Genomic DNA, 25,705 nt, shown 5'->3' with positions numbered 1-25,705 from the left:
GAATATATGCTTTTAAGGGGTAACAATGTGCAAGTGAAAATCTGTACAAAATTTAATAAAATAGAAGACGATGCCTTCACTAAGTATTATCTGTTATTTGTATACTATATAATTCTAATGAGGCTCCTTAAGGTTGTTATAGCCGGGCGTGGTAATGGGGACAAGCTCCCGCTAGCTATTAGATACTTTCAATAGAGTGTGCCTCAAATATCCTCTGACAGCTAAGTCCAACTCTGGCCTTCACGTGTGGCTCAGCTACTAAGCCCGGCGGAACCATTTCTACTGACACAAGAAGGAGCAAAGGTGAATTATTGGCATCTTTAAATCCATCGCTTTGGGCAGATGGGGCCTGTCAGTCGTGGAGAAGAAAATCTCTGATCTCAAGCCTCTGCTGCCTTGCAATTATACCCACTCATAGGGAAGGCTTTGGGAATAAACCCAAGGGAAAAATCCAGAGCTGGAGTACATTGAGTTCAATACTGACTGGCAACTCCTGCAACACTGCTGGTAACAAACTGTATCAGTCTCTGCCGTTCCTTTGGGTTCACCAGATGCAAGGAGAGGGGGGAGCTTGCTAACATGGGCAGCAGCTTGTTCTCCATATCGTACTGCCCTGGCTTGGGTATCTAGACAGCTAGGATGCAACATCCATGGTCGACCCTGACTCACGGAGGGCCATATCATACCAATGAACATGATGGTTTTTTTTGCCTCCATGGGAGACAATGTTTTTTAATTTCAGATATTCTTCCATAGTGACCATAGCTTGGGTTATCCTTTCACAGTAGACATCTTCCCAACTCGTATTATATGACCAGAGTTATTGTAGAAAGTAATATCAGTTTTTACTTTGATTACATTATTGGGTATTCATTAGGAATTGCTGACATTTAATTTAATCTTCACACAGTTGGATCGATCTTTCTTGGAATGGATCTGCCAGCTCTGGATCTCCATAACCCTTGGGATACATTAGTAATGGTTGGATTCATAATTTGGCATGTGGCAACAGAACTAATTCTAGAAGCACATAATTACATAATTACTAGTAAAGGTCAGGGTTTGTTTATATCACTTGTAGTTAATTTTATTGTTTCTTACATTACTGTGAGAATTTGTAAGACCACTGGGATTCCAAACTACCTTAACAATTTATAAGTAATGAAACTGCTAGACATTTGATTTAATGCTATTGTCAAGGGAAGAATTTCTCGGTAATCTCTTAGAAGTGCTTCATATGCTGATGAATAATGGTTGTATCATCAGCAGTTTAAACCTAAGCACTGAAACTCTTGCCCTCAATTACTGATTTCTTTTAAGCTGCTCTTTAAACCTCTCTTTGCCCGTGCTGTGATTGTTGACTTCAATATCACATGTTACTCAGCAATAATATTTTGTATTTTCCAGCACTCTTATAGTTTGATTTACAATATATAAATGGAAGTTTCACTGATACCTTATATCTTGCTGAAGATGCATTTTGGTTTCATCTTTTCATAGCACGGAAACGAGAAGAGGATAAAATGGAGATAATGGATTCGAGTGAATTGATTGATCCACAGGTAACACAATGTTGGCTTTTGATTTTTATTATGACTGGAAGCATCAGAATTACATAAATCTTTCAATGACTTTCATTTGGATGACAATGCAGAAATATTGTAACATAGCAGGAAAGTAATTTCAATTTGAATTCATGTTTAATCCTACAATTACAGGGTCATAGGCTTAAAATGATGATATTAACAATCTACATCTGTGGAAACCTAACATTTCTGATAACATTACTTGTTGGAATTAGCCTTATTTGATGGTCACTCCGAAGCCTCCTGCATTTTTGCTTCCATTGATCCGGTCTTTGCTGATGCCGTCTGATCTTTTTCTGATGAGATAGCTGCATTGCCTGCTTGTCATGCACCGAACTGAAGATCCGTCAGCAGGGAACTGAAATGCTGCACCAAAAGACTTACTATTTCACTTTCTATTTAGGAAATATCGCGAGTGCTAATTATTTAAAGATTAACAGTGTTAATAATAAGCAATAAGGCAGAATTCAGTGAAACTGACTTTGAATGAAGTGTGAATAGCAAGCAGTTACAATGTTTGTAGTTATGGATTACTTTAGTGGCTTTGGATTTTTTTTAATAGATACAAAATACTAATAAATGTAATGTGGATCAAAAGTAATATTATTAAAAAGTAACCTCAAATTAATAATGATTCAATGTGTTTTTTTTACATTGTTTTGTAAGTGAACTTGTCCTATTAAATTGGCAATTTAATGGACTTTTAAAAAAAAGTTTCCTTTTCCAACTCAGCATCATTTGAACTAGTATATAATGAGTTATAACAATTGTATCGATAGTTTTTACATCCATTGCTGTGTATATTGCATGCATGATACCACCTTGATTTTTAATTCTTAGTCCAATGAGTTGAATTTTAATATTTGTGAATTATAGAAACTGTGTCTTCTGGTTTGATCGATGTGATTGCATTTTAACTTTATAGTGTTGGTTGAAGATGTACACAATTCAGAGAAGAAAAATTCTCTTAGACCATCATCATTTCTGTATGCATCATTTAAACCAGATTCTCAGAATATTATGCTGCAGGGCAAATCTTTCCAACACTGTAGTGAATTTGTAGACACACAAACACTACATATCAAACAACAACACACACAAAATGCTGGGGGAACACAGCAAGCCAGGCAGCATTTATAGGGAGAAGCGCTGTCGTCGTTTTGGGCCGAGACCACATATCAATGATTTTTTGGTAGCAAAACTGCAGAACAGGATAAAGGCTGCTGGATATAATCATTAATGTAGAAATATTAAATAATAATGTTTCATATCATTAGGAATTGCACTCTACAAAGCTACATAAAAAGAACCCATGCACAGATTACATTTAATAATAAAACAATACCTTAAGTACAAAACAGGTCAATCAGCAATGAAACTGAACTTATTACCTAATTACTCTCTTTCAGATGTTGATCAATGCTTTTACTTTTGTTATCCATACATTCATAATTTTTATGAGCATCTTGTTCAAATTTGTTTCTTATTCAAAAGAGTTATATATATATAAAATTTGGGTGAAGTATGGTCAACGTGTTCTGTTCTGATCACATATTATGCTTCATTGAATAATACTTCTTAAAGGAATTCAAAGCCAAAACACCATTTACAACTATGTTAGACCCCAATGTATCTCAATTGATATTATTTCATTGCAAAATATCTTAGGTAATCTAAAACTGTATTATTGCCTTAAGATTGCCAATGATCTTTCAGTTAAAATATGAGACCTCAAATAATAGTCATCCACCCACATGCTCCCCATCCTGTCCGTTCGAACCTAACTACCAGTCTCATGCAGCTATTGTTTTTTGACATGCTTATGACATGATTGAGTCAAGGGAGACTGCTGATGCTAGAAATCTGGAGCAACGCACACAAAATACTAGAGAAATTCAGATGTGCAATTGTGTGCAAAGGAAATTGAAACCCTTTCAGAAGTCTCAGTCCAAAATGTAAACTGGTCAATTCTTTCTGCAGATGCACCCTGACCTGCTGAGTTCCTGCATCATTTTGTGCACTTTACTTATGAAGTTCTTTTTGATTTTGTAGTCGCTGGCACATCTAGCAATCTCCAGGTTCAGTGCCAGGGCATTCTTGTGATGAGTTCTTATTTCTTTTGTGCCCTGCAGACAAATGATATATTGTTAGTGCATCTACATCATCCTGCACCAGTTGCTTTAATGGAGGAATTCAATTGAAAGGTTCCAAGTTATTGCAGGATACCACAAGAGATTACAGCAGCAAAGATGACAGGTCATGGTGGGGGGTGGCAGTACTTATACCTGGTTGTCTTGAGGAAATATAACGGTGAGCATTTGATGTCAGATTTAATACAACTAATCAGCAATCATCTTCAGTTTTAAAGGCAGAAAAATAAAAATACATAGATAGATCCAAAATAAGAGTAACAATAACATTAATGTTCAACAATGTGAATGAAGAAAGGTTTCAAAGAAGGGAACAGTTTTCCACTGAACTCCTAAAGGAAGACTGGAAGGAGGTTTAGGTTTCAACTTACAATAAATAATAATTATCTCCTCTAAAGGCCTAAATGAATTTTTTTCTCTTTTATCTGTAAATTAATGTCAACATTGTGAATTTTGCCGATTCATTCACTTTGCTTTAAGAATGCTGTGTATGGCTTTTAAAATGCTCATGTTGCCCTCTGACAAATCCCATGAGTCTGTGAGTTATACTGGGCGGTGAATCAATCTGGAAGAGTAAAGTACACACTGTAAATTGCCAGCAAAAAATAGTTGTCCACTGTTGCATTAAAAAAATGAAGAACTTGTTAAAGAAATAATGACAAAGACTGAACATATATTATAGAATAATACTGATAATACAGGCCCTTTGGTCCATGGTGTTATACCAACCTGTATAAATCTACTCCATGATTAATCTAACCCCTCTTGCTTACACAGTCCATAAACCTCCATTTCCCTTACACCTATTTGTCAAAGAGTCTTTTAAATGTCTCTACCATCAACCCCAGCAGTCCATTCCAAGCAACTACCCCTTACTGTATAAAATAATCTAGTTCTGATATCTCCCTAAGCTTTCTTCCACTCACCTTAAACATTTGTCCTCCAGTATTGTCCATTGCCACCATGTGAAAGGAACACAACACTCTAGAGCAGTAGTGAACACAGTTGGATGGAGCTGAAAAGGATGTGAGAGCAAATGTAATGGAATAGATGGAGCTTGGGAGTGCATAACCTGTTAAAAGTAGCATCACATGGTGGTGTAAAAAGCACATAGGACACTGGCCACCATCAGTCAAGGCAATGAGCAGGGAGCTGGGACGTTGTGTAAGGAATTGATCAGGCCACACTTGGAGAACTGTGTAAAATTTTGTTCACCCTGTCTGGGAAAAACATGGTTAAACTGGAAAGAGTGTTCAAAAGATTTACCAGGACTAGAGTGCCAGAGATATAGGAAGAAGTTGGAAAAGATATGTTTTTATTCTTTTAGAAATGTTTAAAATTAAAAGGGGCATAGATAAGGTGGATGGAAGCAGTCTTGTCCTCATTGAACTCCAAAACTAGTGGGCAATGGTATAGGGTGAGAGGGGAAAGATCTGAAAGGGACAACCTTCTCATGTTTGACTGTGGTGAGTATATGGAATGAGTTGCCAGAGAAAGTGGTTGAGGCATGTACAATAATATCATTTAAGAAGCACTTGGATAGGTACATAGAGAGGCAAGATTTAGAGGGCTATGAGCTGAACTTGGGAAATTGGGTGATCAGCATAGATTTGTTGGACTAGAAGCCGTATATCTGTGCTGTACTGCTCTGTGACTCATCTCTCAAATTTAATTGGCTCAGCTTTACCTGAGAGTAAATTATTGGCTGCACTTGAAGATCCCAAACTCTCCTCAGAAGCACTTGTCACTTCATGGAGACTATACCTTTGCTTATGGAGCTCAGCCTCCCGTTGTAGAACTTCTTTGATCTCCTGACTAATGATGGAATGAGCTCCATGTGAGCGGAGTTTGAAGAAGGGGTTATTTTGCAGTGTGTCTTCTCTTTGGACTGATGAGTTAGAAGACAGCGGTAAGCATGAAGAACGTTGTACAATCAGGTTTGGTGTCTGCAGTATTACGACGTCAGTAGTTTCTGCATTTGAATAGTTAAGATTCAATACAGAATCTTTAACATCTGCCTTATCTTTGTCAGAAGCCAGTAGATCATTTTGCAGAATAAGAACATTAGAAACTTTGGTTTCATTACTGAAGGGACTCCTTATAGGAGGTGAAACCACCAATGTGGCTGGAGAAGTAATAGATGGAGCTAACATTTTATTGGGAAGTGAGAATGGGAAGGAATTTTGCTGATCAAAGAACTTCCTTTTCCCCTCAATCTCTGGAATCATACTTTTGTTGTACTTTCCCAAAATCTTTCTCTGCTGTATAAGATCTTCCTCTCTTTGCTGTTCAAGTAGCATTTCACGTTGTATTTGCATCTCAGCAAAATGGTTATTTTTGACCTTAGGTGATGAAGGAGGAGAAACAGGCAGCAAGCTAAGAGGCCTGGTTTTGATCTCTGTGTATTTTTCAAAGCAAGGAAGTGTGATAATGCCTCTGGCTTTTCTAAGACTCTCATTCTGCTTTAGACTGAGGCAAAACTCCTTTTCAATAGGTGTTTCAGGCTTCTCACTCATTGTGGGCAGAGAATGTGATGATTCATTCTGAACAATAGGATCAAGCAAGTTGTTACCTTGAAGTCTATGTGTCCTGTCGTCCAGTCCAGAATCATTCCTTTCTGGACAAGGACTACAAGCTGTTGTATTCAATAATAAATTCTGATCTATAGCCCCTGTTGTGCCATTCTTCTCTTGTGATGCCACCACATCCTGTTCTTTATTTAGATTTGTTGAATTTCTCATGCATTCATCTGTAAGAGTTTTGATTCCTGTTGACCCCTTGCTTTGCATGTTATCTTCTGAGAGCAAAGGTTCAGAAAAGGGTGAGGCTACTTCATTTTCTATTGATTTATTGATGGAAGAGTCATCTTTTTTCTCTTTATTAACATGTTTGGTTATCATTTTATTCTTCTGCTTTTTGACTGCTGGCCCGTAACTGTGTGTCCTGCTCATCGCTTCCAGCCTCAGCCACTGTTTGCGAGCTATGGTAAAATCCATGTGTTCCATGTCCACACTTTGACTTTCTGACACCTCAGTCATGAGTTTCACCCCTTGAAATGGCTTAGAAGATTGAGTTTTAATACCCCAGGGCTTAAACTGCACTTCGTCACTCTGGCCTGGGTTGTTTCCCTGTCTCTGATGCTGCAGTTCCATTATCTCCAACACAAGCTTCCTATTGAGAGAGGTCAAACCTTCAGCTGAACCATATTCTTTAATGAACTTACAGTTAGGTTGATTTGTTTCTGAATGATTTTGGAGGCATTTGAATTTATTTGTCTGATCTGACCCCAACTCTTCTGCATATGGCCCTGGAGGAGTGGTGATTGGCAAAGGTTCATTATGAATCGTAGTTGAAAGGTTTTTGGACTCCTGTTGATATATCAACCTGTTGCATGGTGTTTGATTACTATTGCTGCCTGAATAAGGAATCTTTCCACTTTGATCCATCACTGACAGATTAATTGAGCCTTTATTATCCTGTGGCATGCCTAAAATATTTGGACTTTCCTTGGTCAATTTAGTTAAATCAGTTGAGGAAAAATTACTCGGCTTTTCTTCACTTTGACTCATTTTTGAAGAGTTTTCAGACATAACTCCATTGGAGGTTAATACTGACTGATTTGATGTTGATTCCTTTTTAGATTTGGCACTTGCAACCATAGCCATTACTTTTCCAGCTTCATTTCTAGTTTGGAAGTTCTCCACCATTTTTTCTTGGGAGACCTCAATTGGGTCTGCAGCAACCGAATGAGGTTTCTTGGCAAGGATCTGTCCTGTCACCTCTAAATCCTTCTGTGCCAATGTGCCTGCAGTTTGGGCAACCAGTACTGGAGCTGGATAGTCTTTGAAGCACTCTTTGTGAGTTGTGCCACAGATTACTTTTGACATTTCATAGGATGCAGGCCTTGTTTCAAACTGTATAGCATGATCGAAAACCTTTTCGATTTTGAGAACCTCTCCTTGAAGATCATGGTTTATGTTTTCTGAATTGTCATTACAATTTTCATCATGTTTTGTTGAAGTAGATTCTGCTATTAATTTGCAACTGTTGAAAGTTTCCTTTATGTCTTTTAAGACAGCGCATTCGTGAGTGGCATTCACATTAAGTCCGCCTTGTGGATCAATGGCCTTCTCTGTTAGTTTTGTTTCCATGGTAATAGGTTTCGACACATAATCTCTTTCAGAATATGAGAAGTTTACACCAGAGTCCACAGTTACAGCTGACGAACATGCATCTCTAATGTCAACATCATTTTCTTTTCCATTCTTGACTTCCTCAGTCAGAACACCATTTTGCTGCATAGTCAAATATGCATGTAAGTTAGTCACAAGATGCTTTAAACAAACTTTTCCACAAAGCACATAATACATTCACTCCACAAACTGCACAGAAATTTTTATTCACTGGGTCAGATTTTAAACAGAGGTCACATGGAGAAATCACATGGTATTTATTTAAGTAGCAAGAGAGTTCTGTTTATCAGACGGTATTTATCCCTTGGCCTAGCTGTGAAATACTGTAGATAATGTAAATTTTTATTTCTTTGTGAGACCACGTGTATATTTTTGTTTTGCACATTTAAGTTACTCCATTAAATGTAAGGGCAAGGGAATTGTCTACCTATATATATATTTATATATTTAAGTGTTTTCTATAATATTTCATCAATACCTTCATAATGGCACAGAGGTTGAACCCTCAACTAGAAAGGGGAGGAGGGAAGAGAAGAGAGCGATAGTTTTAGGGAATTCTATAGTTAGGGGGGCAGATAGGAGATTTTGTGGGGCAGATCGGGAGTCTCGGATGGTATGTTGCCTCCCTCGTGCCAGGGTCCGGGACATCTCAGATCGGGTGCAGGCTATTCTTGAGAACGAGGGCATGAACCCAGATGTAGTGGTCCATGTAGGGACCAACGATGTAGGTAAGGTGAGTGAGGGGGTCCTGCTTAGAGAGTTCAGGGGGTTAGGAGTGAAGCTGAAAGGCAGGACCTCCAGGGTGACAATCTCGGGATTGCTACCTGTGCCACGTGCGAGTGAGGCGAAGAATAGAATGATTATGCACATTAATACGAGGCTGAGAACATGGTGCAGGAAGGAAGGGTTCAGGTTTTTGGATAATTGGTCTTTGTTCCAGGGACATTGGGATCTGTTTCGAAGGGACGGTCTACATCTGAACCAGAGGGGTACTAACATTCTTGCAGGAGTGTTTGCCAGGGCTGCTCGGGGGGGTTTAAACTAGATGTGCAGGGGGCAGGGATCCAGATCCAGAGGGTTGGTCAGAAGGAGCATGGGGTTAAATGTGTAGAAGGTTTGGGTGATCTTGAGAAGGTCATCAAAATTCAGGGTGCAATTAGCCCGATGGAAGTTCAAGGAGCTGGGTTAGGTACAGTAGACAGTGTTTTAAGCAAAGAGAGGAGGAATGGGCTAAGAATTCTATACGAATACGCGTAGTGTCAGAAATAAGACAGATGAGCTTGAAGCTCAGATGAAAATGGGGAACTACGATATTGTTGGGATAACGGAGACATGGCTGCAAGGGGATCAGGCCTGGGAATTGAGTGTACCAGGGTATACGTACTATCGTAGAGACAGAAATATGGGAAGAGGGGGTGGGGTGGCCCTGTTGGTGAGGTATGAGATTCAGTCCTTAGCAAGAGGTGACTTGGGAACAGGGGAAGTAGAGTCTGTGTGGATTGAGCTGAGGAACAGTAAGGGTAAAAAGACCCTAATGGGTGTTGTGTACAGGCCCCCAAACAGTAGTGTGGATATTGGGTACAAATTGATTAGGGAGTTAACATTGGCATATACTAAAGGTAATGCAGTCGTTATGGGAGATTTCAACATGCAGGTGAACTGGGAGAATCAGGTAGGTGCTGGACCCCAGGATAGGGAGTTTGTGGAGTGTCTAAGGGATGTATTTTTGGAACAGCTTGTGCTTGAGCCAACCAGGAACGAGGCTATTTTGGACTGGGTGATGTGTAATGAACAGGAATTGATAAGTGATCTTGAAGTAAAGGAGCCATTCGGAAGTAGTGATCATAACATGATAAGTTTTTATCTACAATTTGAGAGGGATAAGGGCAGATCAGAGGTGTCAGTGTTGCAATTAAATAAAGGAGACTACGGAGCCATGAGGGAAGAGCTGGCCAAAGTTAAATGGGCGGATGCCCTGGCAGGAAAGACAGTGGATCAGCAGTGGCAGATATTCTTGGGCATAATACAAAAGATGCAAAAGCAGTTCATTCCAATGAGAAGGAAGGATTCAAAGAGGGGGAAGGGGCCACAGTGGTTGACAAAGGAAGTCAGAGATTGTATAGCATTAAAGAAAAAGAAGTATGACAGGGCTAAGATGAGTGGGAATACAGATGATTGGGAAAGTTTTAAGGAACAGCAGATCTTAACTAAAAAAGCAATACGGAGAGAAAAAATCAGGTATGAGCTCAGTCTAGCCAGGAATATAAAACGGGATAGCAAAAGCTTTTTTAGTTATGTGAAGAGAAAGAAGATAGTTAAGAACAATGTTGGCCCCTTGAAGAATGAATTGGGAGAAATTGTTATGGGAAACAGGGAAATGGCAACAGAATTTAATGCGTACTTTAGATCTGTCTTCACCAGGGAGGACACAAGCAATCTCCCAGATGTATGGATGGGCCAGGGTCATAAGATATCAGAGGAATTGAGACAGATTGACATTAGGAAAGAAACTGTGATGAGTAGACTGGTAGGACTGAAGGCTAATAAATCCCTGGGTCCAGATGGTCTGCATCTGAGGGTTCTAAAAGAGGTGGCTCAGGAAATTGCGGATGCATTGGTAATCATTTTCCAATGTTCCTTAGATTCAGGATCAGTTCCTGAAGATTGGAGAGTGGCTAATGTTATCCCACTTTTCAAGAAGGGAGGGAAGGAGAAAACGGAAAACTATCGCCCTGATAGCCTAACGTCAGTCGTGGGGAAGATGCTTGAGTCCATTATAAAGGACGAAATAGTGGCACATCTTGATGGCAGAAATAGGATTAGGCCGAGCCAGCATGGATTTACCAAGGGCAAATCACGCTTGACTAATCTGTTGGAGTTTTTTGAGGGTGTAACAAGGATGTTAGACGAGGGTAAGCCAGTGGATGTTGTGTACCTAGATTTTCAGAAGGCATTCGATAAGGTGCCACATAGGAGATTGGTGAGTAAAATCAGAGCTCATGGCATTGGGGGCAGGGTTTCAACATGGATAGAAAACTGGTTGGCAGATAGAAAGTAAAGGGTAGCAGTGAATGGGTGTTTCTCGGACTGGCTGGAGGTGACTAGTGGGGTACCACAGGGCTCTGTATTGGGACCACAGCTCTTTACGATTTATGTCAACAATTTAGATGAGGGCATTGAAAACTATATCAGCAAGTTTGCTGATGATACTAAACTGGGTGGCAGTGTGACATGTGAAGAGGACGTTAGGAGAATACAGGGAGACTTGGATAAGCTGGGTGAGTGGGCAGATACTTGGCAGATGTCATTCAATGTGAATAAATGTGAAGTTATCCACTTTGGAAGCAGGAACAAGAGGGCAGAGTATTGTCTGAATGGTGTAGAGTTAGGTAAGGGAGAAATGCAAAGAGACCTAGGAGTCCTAGTTCACCAGTCAATGAAGGTGAATGAGCAAGTGCAACAGGCAGTGAAGAGGGCAAATGGAATGTTGGCCTTTGTTACAAGGGGAATTGAGTACAAGAGCAAGGATGTCCTTTTGCATTTGTACAGGGCCCTGGTGAGACCACACCTGGAATATTGTGTACAGTTTTGGTCTCCAGGTTTAAGGAAGGACATTCTGGCAATTGAGGAAGTGCAGCGTAGATTCACTAGCTTGATTCCTGGGATGGCAGGGCTGTCTTACGTAGAGAGATTGGAGAGATTGGGCTTGTACATGCTGGAATTGAGGAGATTGAGAGGGGATCTGATTGAAACGTTTAAGATAATTAAAGCATTTGATAGGATTGAGGCAGGAAATATGTTCCAGATGTTGGGAGAGTCCAGTACCAGATGGCATGGATTGAGAATAAGAGGTCAGTTATTTAAAACAGAGTTGAGGAAGAGCTTCTTCTCCCAGAGAGTTGTGGAGGTGTGGAATGCACTGCCTCGGAAGACGGTGGAGGCCAATTCTCTGGATGCTTTCAAGAAGGAGCTGGATAGATATCTGATGGATAGGGGAATCAAGGGATATGGGGACAAGGCAGGGACTGGGTATTGATAGTGAATGATCAGCCATGATCTCAGAATGGCGGTGCAGACTCAAGGGGCCGAATGGTCTACTTCTGCACCTATTGTCTATTGTCTATAAAGTGATTGCACCATTTAGCAGTGCAGTTCTTTCTTGCACAGTATTTTGAAAAAATTGTAATGAGACAACATTTTTGTGAGAAAACCAGTCAGTTCATAGATCATATACAAAATAAACACATCTGTAATACCACTTCCTATTTCAGAGGTTTTCTAACACAGAGTTTCATATCTGTACATTTTAGCTGAAAAGTGGTAACCACTCAGTGGCAATCACTCAATGCATAAAGGATTTCAGACATGGTCAAGAGTTTCAGCTGTTGCCCAAACCAATTATCTAAATGGGGAAAAAATGTGATCTAAGTGACTTTAACTACGGAATGATTGTTGGTACCAGATGGGGTGGTTTGAGTATTTCAAAAACTGCTAATTTCCTAGGAATTCCACATACAACTGTCTCTAGAGTTTACAGAGAATGGTATGGGAAATGAAAAAAAATATGTCCAGTGAGCGTCAGTTCTGTGGGTGAAAATGCCTTGTTAATGAGAGAGGTCAGAGGAGAATGGCCAGACTAGTTCAAGCTGACAGGAACACAAATAACTATGCATCAAATCAGTGGTGTGTAGAAGAGCATCTCTGAATGCACAACGTGTTGACCGTTTAAGTAGATGGGCTACTGTACCAGAAGAACCCTAAGCTACTTCTTTATTAGGTACAGGTGGTATCTAATAAAGTGACCACTGAGTGTATAAATAATGCTAAGTATCAGTCATGTGACATTGCAATCAGGTTTACAGTGACCTGATGAGCTATTTACTACTGTGGTAGTGTAGCACACTGGAGAAATAATCCAGAGACACGAGTTCATATTAAATTTTGTGTATTGTGGGAAATTAAGTAAAAATTAACTGAAGAAGGCAATTATGACAATGGAAATGTCAACTCTAATGAACAAAAGATAATAGTTAATCACTGTCTTTTAAGACAGAGTTTTACAGTCATTCTATCTGTTCTTCAGTCTCATAGCAGAGTGGTTGACCTTTACCTCAGCAAGCCATTCAATTCAAGGATGTCTGTGGGAAGGCAATAAATAGTGGCCTTGCCAGCGTCACACACATCCTGTCCATCAGTTAGAAACAAAAAGCCATTGTAGTGTACTAGCTAAATGAAAATAACACTATGTATACAATATTGGGATAAAGTAATTTTCCTGATTAGATTAAAACGATTAGACTGAATAGCTTACCTATGCAATTTAACACACTACTGGGAACGATGAAGGTCAGAAACAGTTAAAATAACAAGTTTATTCGGAAGTCAGATAAGATTATCAATGCTTGCAAAATACTATGTAGATATAATAAATATTAATATATATTGAATTTTTAAATAATTGCAATATAAAAAGCCTACATTTTCATCTCAATTAATACTGGAAAATAAAAAAAAATATTTTAGATTTTCTGTCTTTTTGCCCAAATATTTTAAAGATATATACATAACTACACCGTGATAGGCCCTGGGGATTTATCCACCCTAATTTGGCTCAAGACAGTAAACATGTCCTCCTCTGTCAGCTGTATAGGATCCATAACCACACTGTTGCATTGCCTCACATCTATAGACTCCATCACCTGCGTAAATACAGAAACAAAAAGTCCATCCTCCATCAATTTGGCTCCACACATCAATTACCACTCAGATCTTCCAGAGGACCAATTTTGTCTCTTGCTACTGTTTTACTCTTAATATGTCTGTTGATGCCTTTAGGATTCTCCTCCACCTTGTGTGCTAGAGAAAACATGCCTTCTTTTAGCCATCCTAATTTCCTTCTTAAGTGTTCTCTTAATATATTACACTCCTCAAGTACTTAATTTGTTTCTGCCTGCTAAGCACCTCCTCCTTTTTCTTAATCAGGGCTCTACATCTCTTGAAAACCTAAAACCTATTATCTTGCCTTTTATTCTGCCAGGAACATACCAACACTGTACTTCCAAAATTTCACTTTTGAAGGCCTCCCCCTGCGCCAGAAAACAACGTATCCCAGTTTACACCTGCCAGATGCTTTCTGATACCATTGAAATTGGCCTTTCTGAAATGTAGACTCTTAAACTGAGGACCAGACTTATCCATCTCGATACTTATTTTGAAACTAATGGCATTATGATCAGTAGATGCAAAGTGTTCCCCTACACAAGCTTGTCACCTGCCCTATATTACTTCCTAATAGGAGATCTAGTATTGCATTCTCTCTAGTTAAGACTTTATGCACTGATTAAAGAAACTTCCCTGAAGTCATTGGACAAACTTTTTCCCATACACCATGGGAGACTCAGTCACTATGTGGAAAGCTAAAATCACCTGTTATCACAACGTTATGTTCCTTGCACCAGTCTACGATCTCTCTACAAATCTGTTCCTCTAAATCCCATGGACTGTTGGGTGGTCTGTAAAATAATCCTGTTAAAGTGGTCATACCTTGCTACCACCCAAACTGAAATCCCTACAGTTCGCCTATCGATCGACAGATGACACAATAGCCACTGCTCTACTTACAGTCCTTACACGTCTGGAGAAGAAGGATGCTTATGTGAGGATGCTGCTCTTGGACTACAGTTCAGTATTCAATGCCATAGTTCCATCCAGGCTTGACAAGAATCTCAGAGACCTCGGCCTTCACCTTGTCTAGAGCAGGTGGATCCTGGACTTCCTGTCAGATCGCCAGCAGGTTGAAAGAGTGGACTCCCTCACCCCTGACCCTCTGACTCTTAATACAGGAGTCCCTCAGTGCTGTGTACTGAGTCCCCTCCTTTACTCCCGGTATACCCATTGTATCGCCACCCACAGCTCCAATCTGCTAATTAAATTTGCTGACGACACTATATTGATTGGCCTTATCTCAAACAATAATGAGGTGACCTACAGGGAAGAAGTCATCTCTCTGACACAGTGGTGTCAAGAAAACAACCTCTCCCTCAATGTTGCAAAAACAAAGGAGCTGGTTGAGGATTACAGGAGGAATGGAGACAGGCTAACCCTTATTGACATCAATGGATCCGGGGTTGAGAAGGTGAACAGCTTCAAGTTCCTTGGTATCCACATCACTGAGGACCTCACATGGTCTGTACACACCAGCTGTGTGGTGAAAAAGGCACAACAGCACCTCTTTTACCTCAGACGGTTGAGGAAGTTTGGTATGGGCCCCCAAATCCTAAGAACTTTCTACAGGGGCACAATTGAGAGCATCCTGACTGGCTGCATCACTGCCTGGTATGGGAACTGTACCTCCCTTAATCGCAGGACTCTTCAGAGAGTGGTGTGGACAGCCCAGTACATCTGTAGCTGTGAACTTCCCATGATTCAGGACATTTACAAGGACAGGTGTGTAAAAACGCCCCGTAGGATCATTGGCGATCCAAGCCATCCCAACCACAGCCTACTCCAGCTGCTGCCATCCGGGAAACAGTACCACAGCATAAAAGCCAAGACCAACAGGCTCCAGGACAGCTTCTTCCACCAGGCCATCAGACTGATAAACACGCTGATTTGAGTATACTCTGTATTACATTGTTTGTTCTATTTATTATAAATTATTATAAATTACTATGATTGCACATAGCACATTTAGATGGAGACGTAACATAAAGATTTTTACTTCTCGTGTATTTGAAGGATGTAAGAAATAAAATCAATTCAATTCAATTCAATTCCTTACTTCTACCCATAAAACCTCACTAGAGGAACTTTCCAGTCTGTCTGACTGAGAACTGCCACAATATTTTCCCTGACTAGAAATGCCATCCCTCCCTCTTTAGTCCCTCCAACTCTATCATGTCTAAAACAACAGAACCTTTGGAAAATGAGTTGGCAGTTCTGCCCTCCTGCAACCATATCTCAGTAATGGCTACTGTGTAACAAAACCACATGTTGATCCATGCCCTAAGCTCATCCACCTTTCCTCCAATACTCTTTGCATTGAAATACACGCAGCTCACAACAATAGTCCCACCATCCGCTTCCTGACTTTGTATATAGGCTTAATAAAATCTTTCTTCTCATCCCCCCCCACTATCTGTTCTGGCGTTTTACTTCTCATCTCACCCCGCTCCCTCTCCCTGTAGCACTAACAACCCTTTTCACTAGGCTGTTTATGCCCCTCCAGTTCAGATGCAAACCATTCCTTTTGTATTGTTCCCAATCTCCCCGGAAGAGAGCCCAATAATCTAAAAACCCTCCCGCCTGTACCATCTCCTTTGCCAAGTGCAGTCACCAGGTCTCCCTGCCTTCCAACATCCCGCAAGAGGACAGAGCCAGGCATCTGGAAAGAAATGGATCCATCAGGCAGATGCAGCATGGATTCTGCAAAGGCAGGTCCTGTTTGACAAACTTACTGGAGTTCTTTGAGGATATAATGAGTGCAATGGATAGAGGGGAACAAATGGATATTACTTGCTTGGATTTCCAGAAGGCACTCGATAAGGTGCTGCATAAAAGAGTTATCCATAAGATAAGGATTGAATTTAAGAGCAGGGAGGTTATGTTGCAATTGTACAGGGTACTAGTGAGGCCGCACCTAGAGTACTGCTGTTCTGGTCTCCTTACTTGAGGAAGGGTATAGAAACACAAAATGCTGGCAGAACTCAGCAGGCCAGACAGCATCTATGGGAGGAGGTAGTGACGACGTTTCGGGCCGAAACCCTTCATCAGGAGTGAGATGGATAGAAGAAGGGTATACTGGCTTTGGAGGTGGGGCATAGGAGGTTCACCAGGTTGATTCCACAGATAAAGGGGTTCGACTATGAGGAGCGATTGAGTCGCCTGGGACTATACTTTCTGGAGTTCAGAAGAATGAGAGGGGATCTTATAGAAACATATAAAATTTTGAAAGGGATAGATAAGATAGAAGTAGGAAAGTTGTTTACATTGGTAGGTGAGACTAGAAGTAAAGGACATTGCCTCAAGATTCAGGGGAATGTATTTAGAATGGAGATGAGGAGGAACTGCTTTTCCCAGGGAGTGACAAATCAGTAGAATTCTCTGTCCAATGAAGCAGTGGAGGCTATCTCAGTAAATATATTTAAAACAAGGATGGGATATATTTTTGTATAGTAGGAGAATTAAGGGTTATGGGAAAAGGCAGGTAGGTGGAGATGAGTCCACGGCCAGATCAGCCGTGATCTTATTGAATGGCAGAGCAGGCTCGATGGGCCAGATGGCCGACTCCTGCTCCTATTTCTCATGCTCTTATGTTCTTATTCCACTATCCTGCAAGCCATCCCCTCTACTCTAAATGTGCAACAAGAAAGAAAGAATTAACAATGAGAAAAATCCACATTCACCTCTCTTTGCCAAAGCCTCAAATTCCCACTCTAAAACTATCCCATTCTCATGATGGCCGCTCCATTTAAACCTAACATCTTTTATTGGATCTCGCCAAATGCCTAATTATGCACAGTTCAGTTGCCTCTTCAGGAACTGTGGTGCATAAATTGTGCTGACTGCCACTACTCATTTCTTTTAAACTCTCCCTCTATGCAATCCAATATCTCCTTGGGATCTTTAGTGTCCATAATTGCTGATTGTTTCTGCTCACTAATGTAAATATCACAACTCATACTTTGCATCAGTTTTGTTGAAATAGTCATAGAAAGATGAGGAATTATACAGATATTAAGAATTTTTTTATAGAATAAATCCCAAGTGCCTATTCCAATGAAATTTTGTGCAAGAGTTGTGGTGTATAGAGGGCTATGTCCAGGGTAATTAGACCAGGCAGAATAACAGTTTGACACAGACTGGATGGGCCAAAGGGCTTCTTTTTGTGCTGTAGTGCTCTATGACTCTAGAACTCTGGCAACGTTTCACTTCAATGAAAGTGACATGAGATCTACTACTAATGGAATACTTCTGTTTAGATCTACTGTAATTTACTGCTGGAAGCTCATCAACTTTATTTCATATTCAAATGTCTTCTTCCTTTGGCTTCCTGCACATCAAGGTGTTGAGGGGAATGAGCGGGTGGATTGTTTCGCCAAAAAAGCTGTTAAAAGTTCATCTGTGGATATAGACCTTCCACTTGGCTAAACAGAAGCTAAAGGATTCGCGGAGCTAAGAATTGGGGGATTATGGCAAGACCTGTGGGATAATGGGCATAAGGGGAGACATCTTTCCAGAATATAAAACTATGGGATTGAATGGAGAAGCGGGTAAGACAAGAAGGGAAGGAATTATATTGATTCAACTTAGAATTGGGCATACTATGCTTAATTATTCTTTGTATCTTGCTGGAAAACATCACTCTGGGGTGTGTAGGTGTTGTCATCATCATGAAACAGTTGAACACATTCTTTTACAATGTGAAGCATATGAGGTTGAAAGATAGCAATTACAGGCTACACTACTAGGTTTGGGAGTTGACAGTTTTCATTTAAAAACTTTTCTAAGTTATGGAAGGTACTTTAAATCACAATATTGTCTTTCATTATTTAAAACCTATAGGGCTTTTTGGAGTAATTTAATCTTCAAATGATAAAGAACCAGTAGGGGTTTTAATTCCCAGCTCTCTACACCACACTCTAGTATAGCTGATGGCGATAATGCACCTTTAAGTTGGCCTGCCAGCTGCCATTGAAAGTCAGCAGAAGAAGAAGGTTCAATGGTTGGTGAGTCAGTATACTGGCAGAAAATACACCATGAAGACAAAAGAACTCTCTGACCAACTTTATGAAACGGTTCTTGAAAAGCACAAGTCAGGAGATGAGTACAAGATGTTGACCAGAAAGAATTACAGTTTGCTAATCAAAGAAGTTGAATGGATTAAGAACAGTGGAAGTAGACAGACCAATTGTCTTAGTCTCTGCTGTGTGCTTAGAGATGGAGGCTGCCATTTTGTGGAACTGTTTTACGTCCTCCATTTTGTGTTAGTTGCTTGGCCTGATCAGTGTTTTAAAGAAGATACAATGATGCCATAGGTAATCTGTTGAACTAGGGATCATTTCCAAATAAGAAGTTAATTGTTCTTTGGTTGGATATAACATGCATGTTTATGAATGATGGTCTGTGTGATTCAAACTGATTGAGAACAAACAGCCATAAATGACCAATTGTTACTTGCTGGGAAAAGGATGATAAGTGGATGATAGCCAAGGGCAGAACCAATAAAAGATGTATAGGTCGGACACATGATCTACAGCCAATGACACTGAAATGCAATATTTGAAATGGTAAGAAATAGATATAAAAACAGATGCTTCAAGTCTGCTGGCAGAGGTAACTCTGTAAGAGAACAGCTGTTGTGGATGTAAGGTTCCCCACAGACAGGTGAAGGTTCAAAACGGAACTGTGAGGAACACATGGCCAGCAACAGAAACTTATTTTCAACTGGTAATATCTTTTCTGTTCTTTGACTGTTCATGGAAGGTCAGGACAACTTAGTTGGTGTGCACACAAGGTATTTAGTGTGTGAATTCACATACTTGTTAATTTAGACAATAAAGCTACTTGTCAGTAAATACTGATCTCTCTGTGCCTCTCTGCTCATTATTACAAGGGGTGATTCTTATAATGAAGTAAATTTCCAAATCACTCAATATCCCACGGAGTACAGTTATTTCAAGAAAGGGACTAGTGAGGGAGGCCCCCAAGAGACTTATAACAACTCTAGAGGAGTTAGAAGCTTCAGTGGCCAAGATGGAAAGACTGCACATACAATTGTTGCTTGGTTGCTTTACCAACTTTATGGGAGAGTGGCAAAGAAAAAAACTACTGCTGAAAGAAACTCACATGAAATCTTGGCTAGAGTTTGCTACAAGGTGTGTGGGAGACTCTGAAGTCTGCTGGAAGAAGGTTCTATGGTCTGATGAAACCAAAATTGAGCTTTTTGGCCATAAGACTAAAGGCTATGCTTGGAATAAGCCAAACACTACACATCATCAAAAACACACCATCCCTACCACGAAGCATGGTGCTGGATGCACCACGCTGTGGGGATGCTTCACTGCAGCAGGCCCTGGAATACTTGCGAAGGTAGAGGGTAAAATGAATGCAGCAAAATACAGGGAAATCCTGGAGGAAGACCTAATGCAGTCTGCAAGAGAACTGTGACTTGGGAGAAGATATTTTTCCAGCAAGCCAATAACCCTTTCCAGCATAAAGCCAATGGTACACAGGAACGGCTTAAAAACAACAAAGTTATTGCCCTGGAGTGGTCAAGTCAGAGACAGGACCACAGTCCAACTGAGAATTTGTGGCTGGACTTGAAAAGTGCTGTTCACTCATAATCCCCATGCAATCTGACAGAGCTTGAGTAGTTTTGTAAAGAAGAATGGGGAAAGATTGTAGTGTCCAGATGTGCAAAGCTGATGGAAACCTATCCACACAGACTCAGGGCTGTAATTGCTGCCAAAGGTGCATCTACTAAATGTTGACTTGAAGGGGGTGAGTAATTATGCAATCAATTATTTTGTGTTTAATAATTTTAATAAATTTAGATCAATTTGTAGAAATTTGTTTTTACTCAGACGTGAAAGAGTCTTTTTGGTTGATCAGTGTCAAAAAAGCCAATTTTAATCCACTGTGATTCAATATTCTAAAACAATAAAACATGAAAACTTTGAAGGGGTGGGGGGGAGTGAATACTTCTTATAGGCATTGTATTTGTATAGAAATTGAGATCTATTATATATTAAGCAGGAAGGAACATGGTGTATTTAATATTTCACTAATGTTTGAGTAATATTGCAAATCTGTTGTTTGAGCATGCTTTGCTTAAATAATTCATTATGGGTTATATTTAAAGGTACGCAAATGGCTTGTGTTATCATGCCACCATGCCATATGTGTGCAACTTGCTAAAATTAAAATGAAACGAGACACGAGTTATCCCTGGCTCACCCATGATTTTTTCTCTTTTGATCAATTTCTAGAGTTACAAAACATAACATTTGTAACATAGAAAAGATGTGTCATTTACCAGGAAGATGGAAGAGTACAGTTATTGCAAGTTATTTACATAAAGTAACAGTAAAAATCCTTGTATGATATTTAGAGCAACTGTATCTAACAATATGTTACACTTCTGTCTCAATTCAGTACGATTTTCTTCTGGCCAAAACCAAATGGCAGCTTCCTTTGGCAAAGTCTCCAAGCAGATGAGGGGTTTACACATAAAGTAATCTTTGATTAAGTGTCCAAGGAAATGTGAAGGCTTTCACTGACTGCTGTTGGATGACACAGTTTATGACAAGATCGATTTGGTTTCATAGCAGGCTGAACTATCCTGAAGAATGTTAGTAATACAAACATAATATTGCAGCCTTGTGGTACTTCCCCTTGGGGTTCTGGAAGTACTTTTCAGAATCAAACAGCAACTTTATAGCATATTGTCTTCTCAGGCATTACACTAACACAAGTCTTGAACGTATATTAACTTGACCGTAAGCAAGAGGACTAAGTAATATGGCATTACTGAAATGTACAACTAGTTTGTTCCAGGGTGTTGCTGATGAATCTCGGTGACGTTCCATGGGCTATGTACAAAGCTTCTAGATATTCCTCTTTTGAATTACTCTCATTAATCTGCAGCATGTATTTTGACCTGTGGACCGATGAAGTTAAAATAAAACTTTTTGACTGCAATGAGCAAAAAGGGAGGAAAAAGGGTGCAGAATTTCAGGAAAAGAACACCTCTCCAGTTGTTAAGCATGGTGGTGGATCAACCATGCTTTGGGCTTGCGTTGCAGCCAATGGCACAGGGAACATTTCACTGGTAGAGGGAAGAATGAATTCAATTAAATACCAGCAAATTCTGGAAGCAAACATCACACCATCCGTAAAAAAGCTGAAGATAAAAAAAGGATGACTTCTACAACAGGATAATGATCCTAAACACACCTCAAAATCCATAATGTACTACCTCAAGAAGTGCAAGCTGAAGGTTTTGCTGTGGCCCTCACAGTTCCCTAACCAAATCATCATCGAAAATCTGTGGATAGACCTCAAAAGAGCAGTGCATGCAAGACGGCCCAAGAATCTCACAGAACTAGAAGTCATTTTGCAAGAAAGAATGAGCAAAAATCCCCCAAACAAGAATTGAAGGACTCTTAGCTGGCTACAAAAAGCATTTACAAGCTATGATACTTGCCAAAGGGGGTATTACTATGTACTGATCATGCAGGGTACCCAAACTTTTGCTTCGGGCCCTTTTCCTTTTTTGTTTTTTTGAAACTGTAAAAGATGGAAATAAAAAAATAATGTTGCTTAAAATATTAAAGAAATGTGTCATCTTTTGGAAATCAGGTCTTCCTTTACTTGCTTAGCTACTCACAGTAACAGAAATTTTGACCAGGGGTGCCCAAACTTTTGTATGTCACTATACCTAGCAATATAACCATCTCTGGTTTCCTCCTAAACCTTCTCACTACAGTAGAAAACTGTCTGTTCTAGTTTTATCTGTTCCAGAAGCCGTAAGACCATTGTCAACTATAGAACCTTATACCCACTAAATAGTTCATTAATGGGGTGCTTGGGGTGTCAAGGGAGGGGTAGCACCTCTGGTGAAAGGGCTTGTTGTGTCCAATCTGGGACAGCTCACTTACCTCTGGTCCCCACCAGACATCTGTCTCCCCTGTGGTTCCAAGTAGCTGTTTGCACATAATAACGGCCACACCTTGGTTCACTGCTTCAACAGGGGGGCTGAACCCTCATACCCTGGTGAGATGGAGACATGCATATCCTAGCATGCAAAGTCAGCTCCGGTGGACTGTGCAGACGAGGTTTAATGGCCAGCAAAGTGGTAGTGCAACACTGCATGGAGTGTGAAGGGCACGACAAGGCACAGAAGATGTCATAGACTCCACTGCAACTAAGGAAGATCCCAGCTTAAGATGACTAACATACCACTGGAGACTGGACCCGGACTTCCGAGGTCAAGAGAGAAGAACTTCCCCAGTGCAATGGCTTTTCCACTTTAAAAACTCTCCTACACAGGATTCCTGTCATCGTTGGACACAATGCACAACCACCAGTTCATTCATAAACTCCTTCCTGGCTTTCATTTTAGCCAACAGTGTAAATGATTGTTTTTCTTTGGACATTCTCCACCTATCTTCATCAACTGCTAAGTCAATGGTATTTATCTTTTAATTCTTTCCAACTTCAAGGTTCAGAAATGTGGTGTCACTTCCCAAATCTGTGCTCATCTTTATTATAACTTCACTTGAGTCCTCCCACAACACAAAATGCTACTTGATTATTAAAAATATGCTCCTAATTTTCTGTCACTATGTTACATGTCTTCTCCTCATCCTCTCCATGGTTTTGACAGCCACATTTTTTTTTCCAACATCACTGAAATAGGCCTTTTCCCCTTTAGTCTGTGCCAAACTTTCAGCCACCTGCACCTTGACCATAGCCCTCCTAACCCTCCGATCCATGTACTTATCCAAACTTCTCTTGCGTTGAAATTGAACTTACATACAGCACTTCTACTGTCAGCTCATTTGACACTTTCACCTCCCTGAGTATCCTCTCACATTCCCCTTTAAAAACTTCCCCTTTTACCCTATCCTAGGGTCTCTAGTTCTAGTTTCACCAAACCCAAGTGGAAAAGGCTTCTTGCATTTACTGCTCTGTTTTCTGTTTTACTGGGACAGACTTTGACTGGTTCCATTCTTACTTGTCAAAGCTCTTCCTGTCGATCTGTGATAGCACATTCAGACAGCTATAGGGTCTTTCCTCGTGGTTGTATCAGAATGCATGTTCAATAGTGAATCTCAGGGATGGCTGGAAATCTAAAATATTGTTGTAAGTTATGCAGTAAGTAAGCTCATAGACAAGCTGGCACGTCACTCTAATCTGCAGAAATCTACCTTCTCCAATATGGTGGAAAATATACATACACGCACACATGTACACACCTGAGATTCTGTAGATGCAGAAATTCCAGAGCAACACACAGAATGCTGGAGGAATTCAGCAGGTCTGGGAGCATCAATGGAGAGAAATAAACAGTCAACGTTTTGGGCCAAGACTCTTCATCAGGATAGTTCTGATGAAGGTTCTCAGTCCAAATGTATGTGCACCATTGCCTCCTGTATTAATAATGACAGATTGACAGAGATGCTTCAGACTCAAAATTAACTGCTGCCAAATGGTTAACTTTCATTTGCCCACTATGGTGTCAGCTTGGACATCTATGTTGCAAAACGGTGACTCTTTTGCTTGTATCTTCCAGAAACAGCTCCATTTCCATCTTTAATATCTCTATTTTTCCCTCTCCGGGTTCTTTTGGAGACCCTGACCTGGAGTGACGCACTGACTTCGGTTCTTTGCAGGAATGGGACTTGCTCTCAGGGTGTCGTGACCGGCTGTTATCCGACATGCCAAGCATGCGGCCCAAGAGTTCAGCTCACCTTTAGAGGCCTAGGATCTGGGGGCTCTGGAGATGGGCAGATCTAAGGTCAGTGTCCCGGACTGGTGTGTCATGGGAACTGGAAGATCTGAGATTTTTGGGCACAGAGCTTAAAAAAAGTAATGCAATGTACTTTTAACATTGCAAACCAAAGAGTTGTTTGTTATGTCTCCCCTCTCGCTGTGAAATGGAGACATCCTCTTCTCCCTTATTAGGGAGAGAGAGAGAACCTGTGGTATGTCGAAAACCGAGTGAATGCATTGTCTTTGAGGCACTGCAAGTCTATGTCTTTGCTGTTGCTTTGATGCACACTTGAGTGCTGGTAGTGGGAGCCGATGCTTTTTTCTGCTGTTGGGGGAGTGGGGATTCATTGCTTGCTGCTGCTTACACACGGGAGGGAGGGAAGCTGGGGGGGGAGACTTTGGGGTTCTAACATTTAACTGCCATCCATTTTTTGGGGCACTCCTCTGTTTTCGTGGATGGTTGGGAAGAAAAAGCATTTCAGGATGTATATTGTATACATTTCTCTTACATTAAATTGTACCTTTGAAATCCTCTACCTCTCTTGACATTATTGCTGGCTTTCTACCATCTGATATGCAGTCTGTATCCTGTAGCTGAAAAATGGGAAGAGCACATCCAAATACTGTATACCCTTGAAACAGCCACTATCAAATTCCCGTCAGCCTAAGGCTAAATTAGGTTGGTTGTACACCTGATATAACAAGTGACACAGAAGAGAAGCTGTATCTTGTCTGTTCTCTCTTTCAACTTCTTTCACCTGTAAGTCTGTTTTCTGTGATATATTGCACATAATATTGACTAAAAGTCAGATTTCTAGATCATGAACCCAAAGGGATGAGGAGTTCGAATCCCAACATGGCAACTGCACTATTTAAATTGAAATAATCAAACCGAGAAATAGAACATAATCTTGGCAAAGGTGATCAAAAAAATACTAGTTTGTTGTAAAAAGAAAAACAATCTAGTTTACTTTAGGGAAGAAATTGACCTTTCACATCTGATAAAAATGATTTTAGATTGCATCCGCAGTACTGGAAAAGTACAGTAAGTGATGCATAATGAATACTAGCAATAATAGTGATGCCTATAGGCATTGAATGCCTAAATAAAAACCTTACCTGCCTCTGGTACTGACTTAGCTACAGTGCCCTTGAAATTCTAAATCATATTTTTAAATCACATCAAGGTGTAATGACCTAAAATTAAGTTGGGTAATATTTGCTTTTCAGTTCCTATGTGACCCGGGGAACTGGAAATATCAGATCAACGCTGATCATA

The 25,705-nt window shown here is 40.3% G+C and overlaps 2 protein-coding genes across 5 annotated transcripts in view; one reads left to right on the top strand and one right to left on the bottom strand.

Moving 5' to 3' along the window:
- LOC132401780 (ferric-chelate reductase 1-like) overlaps positions 1 to 24,752 on the top strand; it is an 88,406-nt gene extending 63,654 nt beyond the window's left edge. For 3 of the 4 annotated variants that reach the window (XM_059983981.1, XM_059983979.1, XM_059983980.1), the window contains exons 14-16: positions 911 to 1,054; positions 1,501 to 1,562; positions 1,719 to 2,205. In XM_059983981.1, the coding sequence (XP_059839964.1) occupies positions 911 to 1,054; positions 1,501 to 1,562; positions 1,719 to 1,811 (299 nt within the window). In that variant the 3' untranslated portion in view covers positions 1,812 to 2,205. Of the gene's footprint in view, positions 1 to 910; positions 1,055 to 1,500; positions 1,563 to 1,718; positions 2,206 to 24,326 lie in introns of those variants that run through there. The other variant, XM_059983982.1, reaches the window with a different exon arrangement.
- On the bottom strand, positions 2,680 to 8,154 carry LOC132401779 (uncharacterized). Its single transcript, XM_059983978.1, has 2 exons — positions 5,501 to 8,154; positions 2,680 to 3,712 (listed from the first exon to the last, which is right to left on the bottom strand). Exons 1-2 carry the CDS (start codon positions 8,104 to 8,106, stop codon positions 3,697 to 3,699), a joined length of 2,622 nt encoding a protein of 873 aa, XP_059839961.1. The 5' UTR covers positions 8,107 to 8,154; the 3' UTR covers positions 2,680 to 3,696.
- Positions 24,753 to 25,705: the final 953 nt, after the last annotated feature.

This window comes from Hypanus sabinus, chromosome 11 (assembly GCF_030144855.1).
Source record: "Hypanus sabinus isolate sHypSab1 chromosome 11, sHypSab1.hap1, whole genome shotgun sequence".
Lineage (NCBI taxonomy): Eukaryota > Metazoa > Chordata > Chondrichthyes > Myliobatiformes > Dasyatidae > Hypanus > Hypanus sabinus.
Note: the sequence above shows the minus strand (reverse complement) of the source record. Positions and strands in the feature narration are given on the sequence as shown.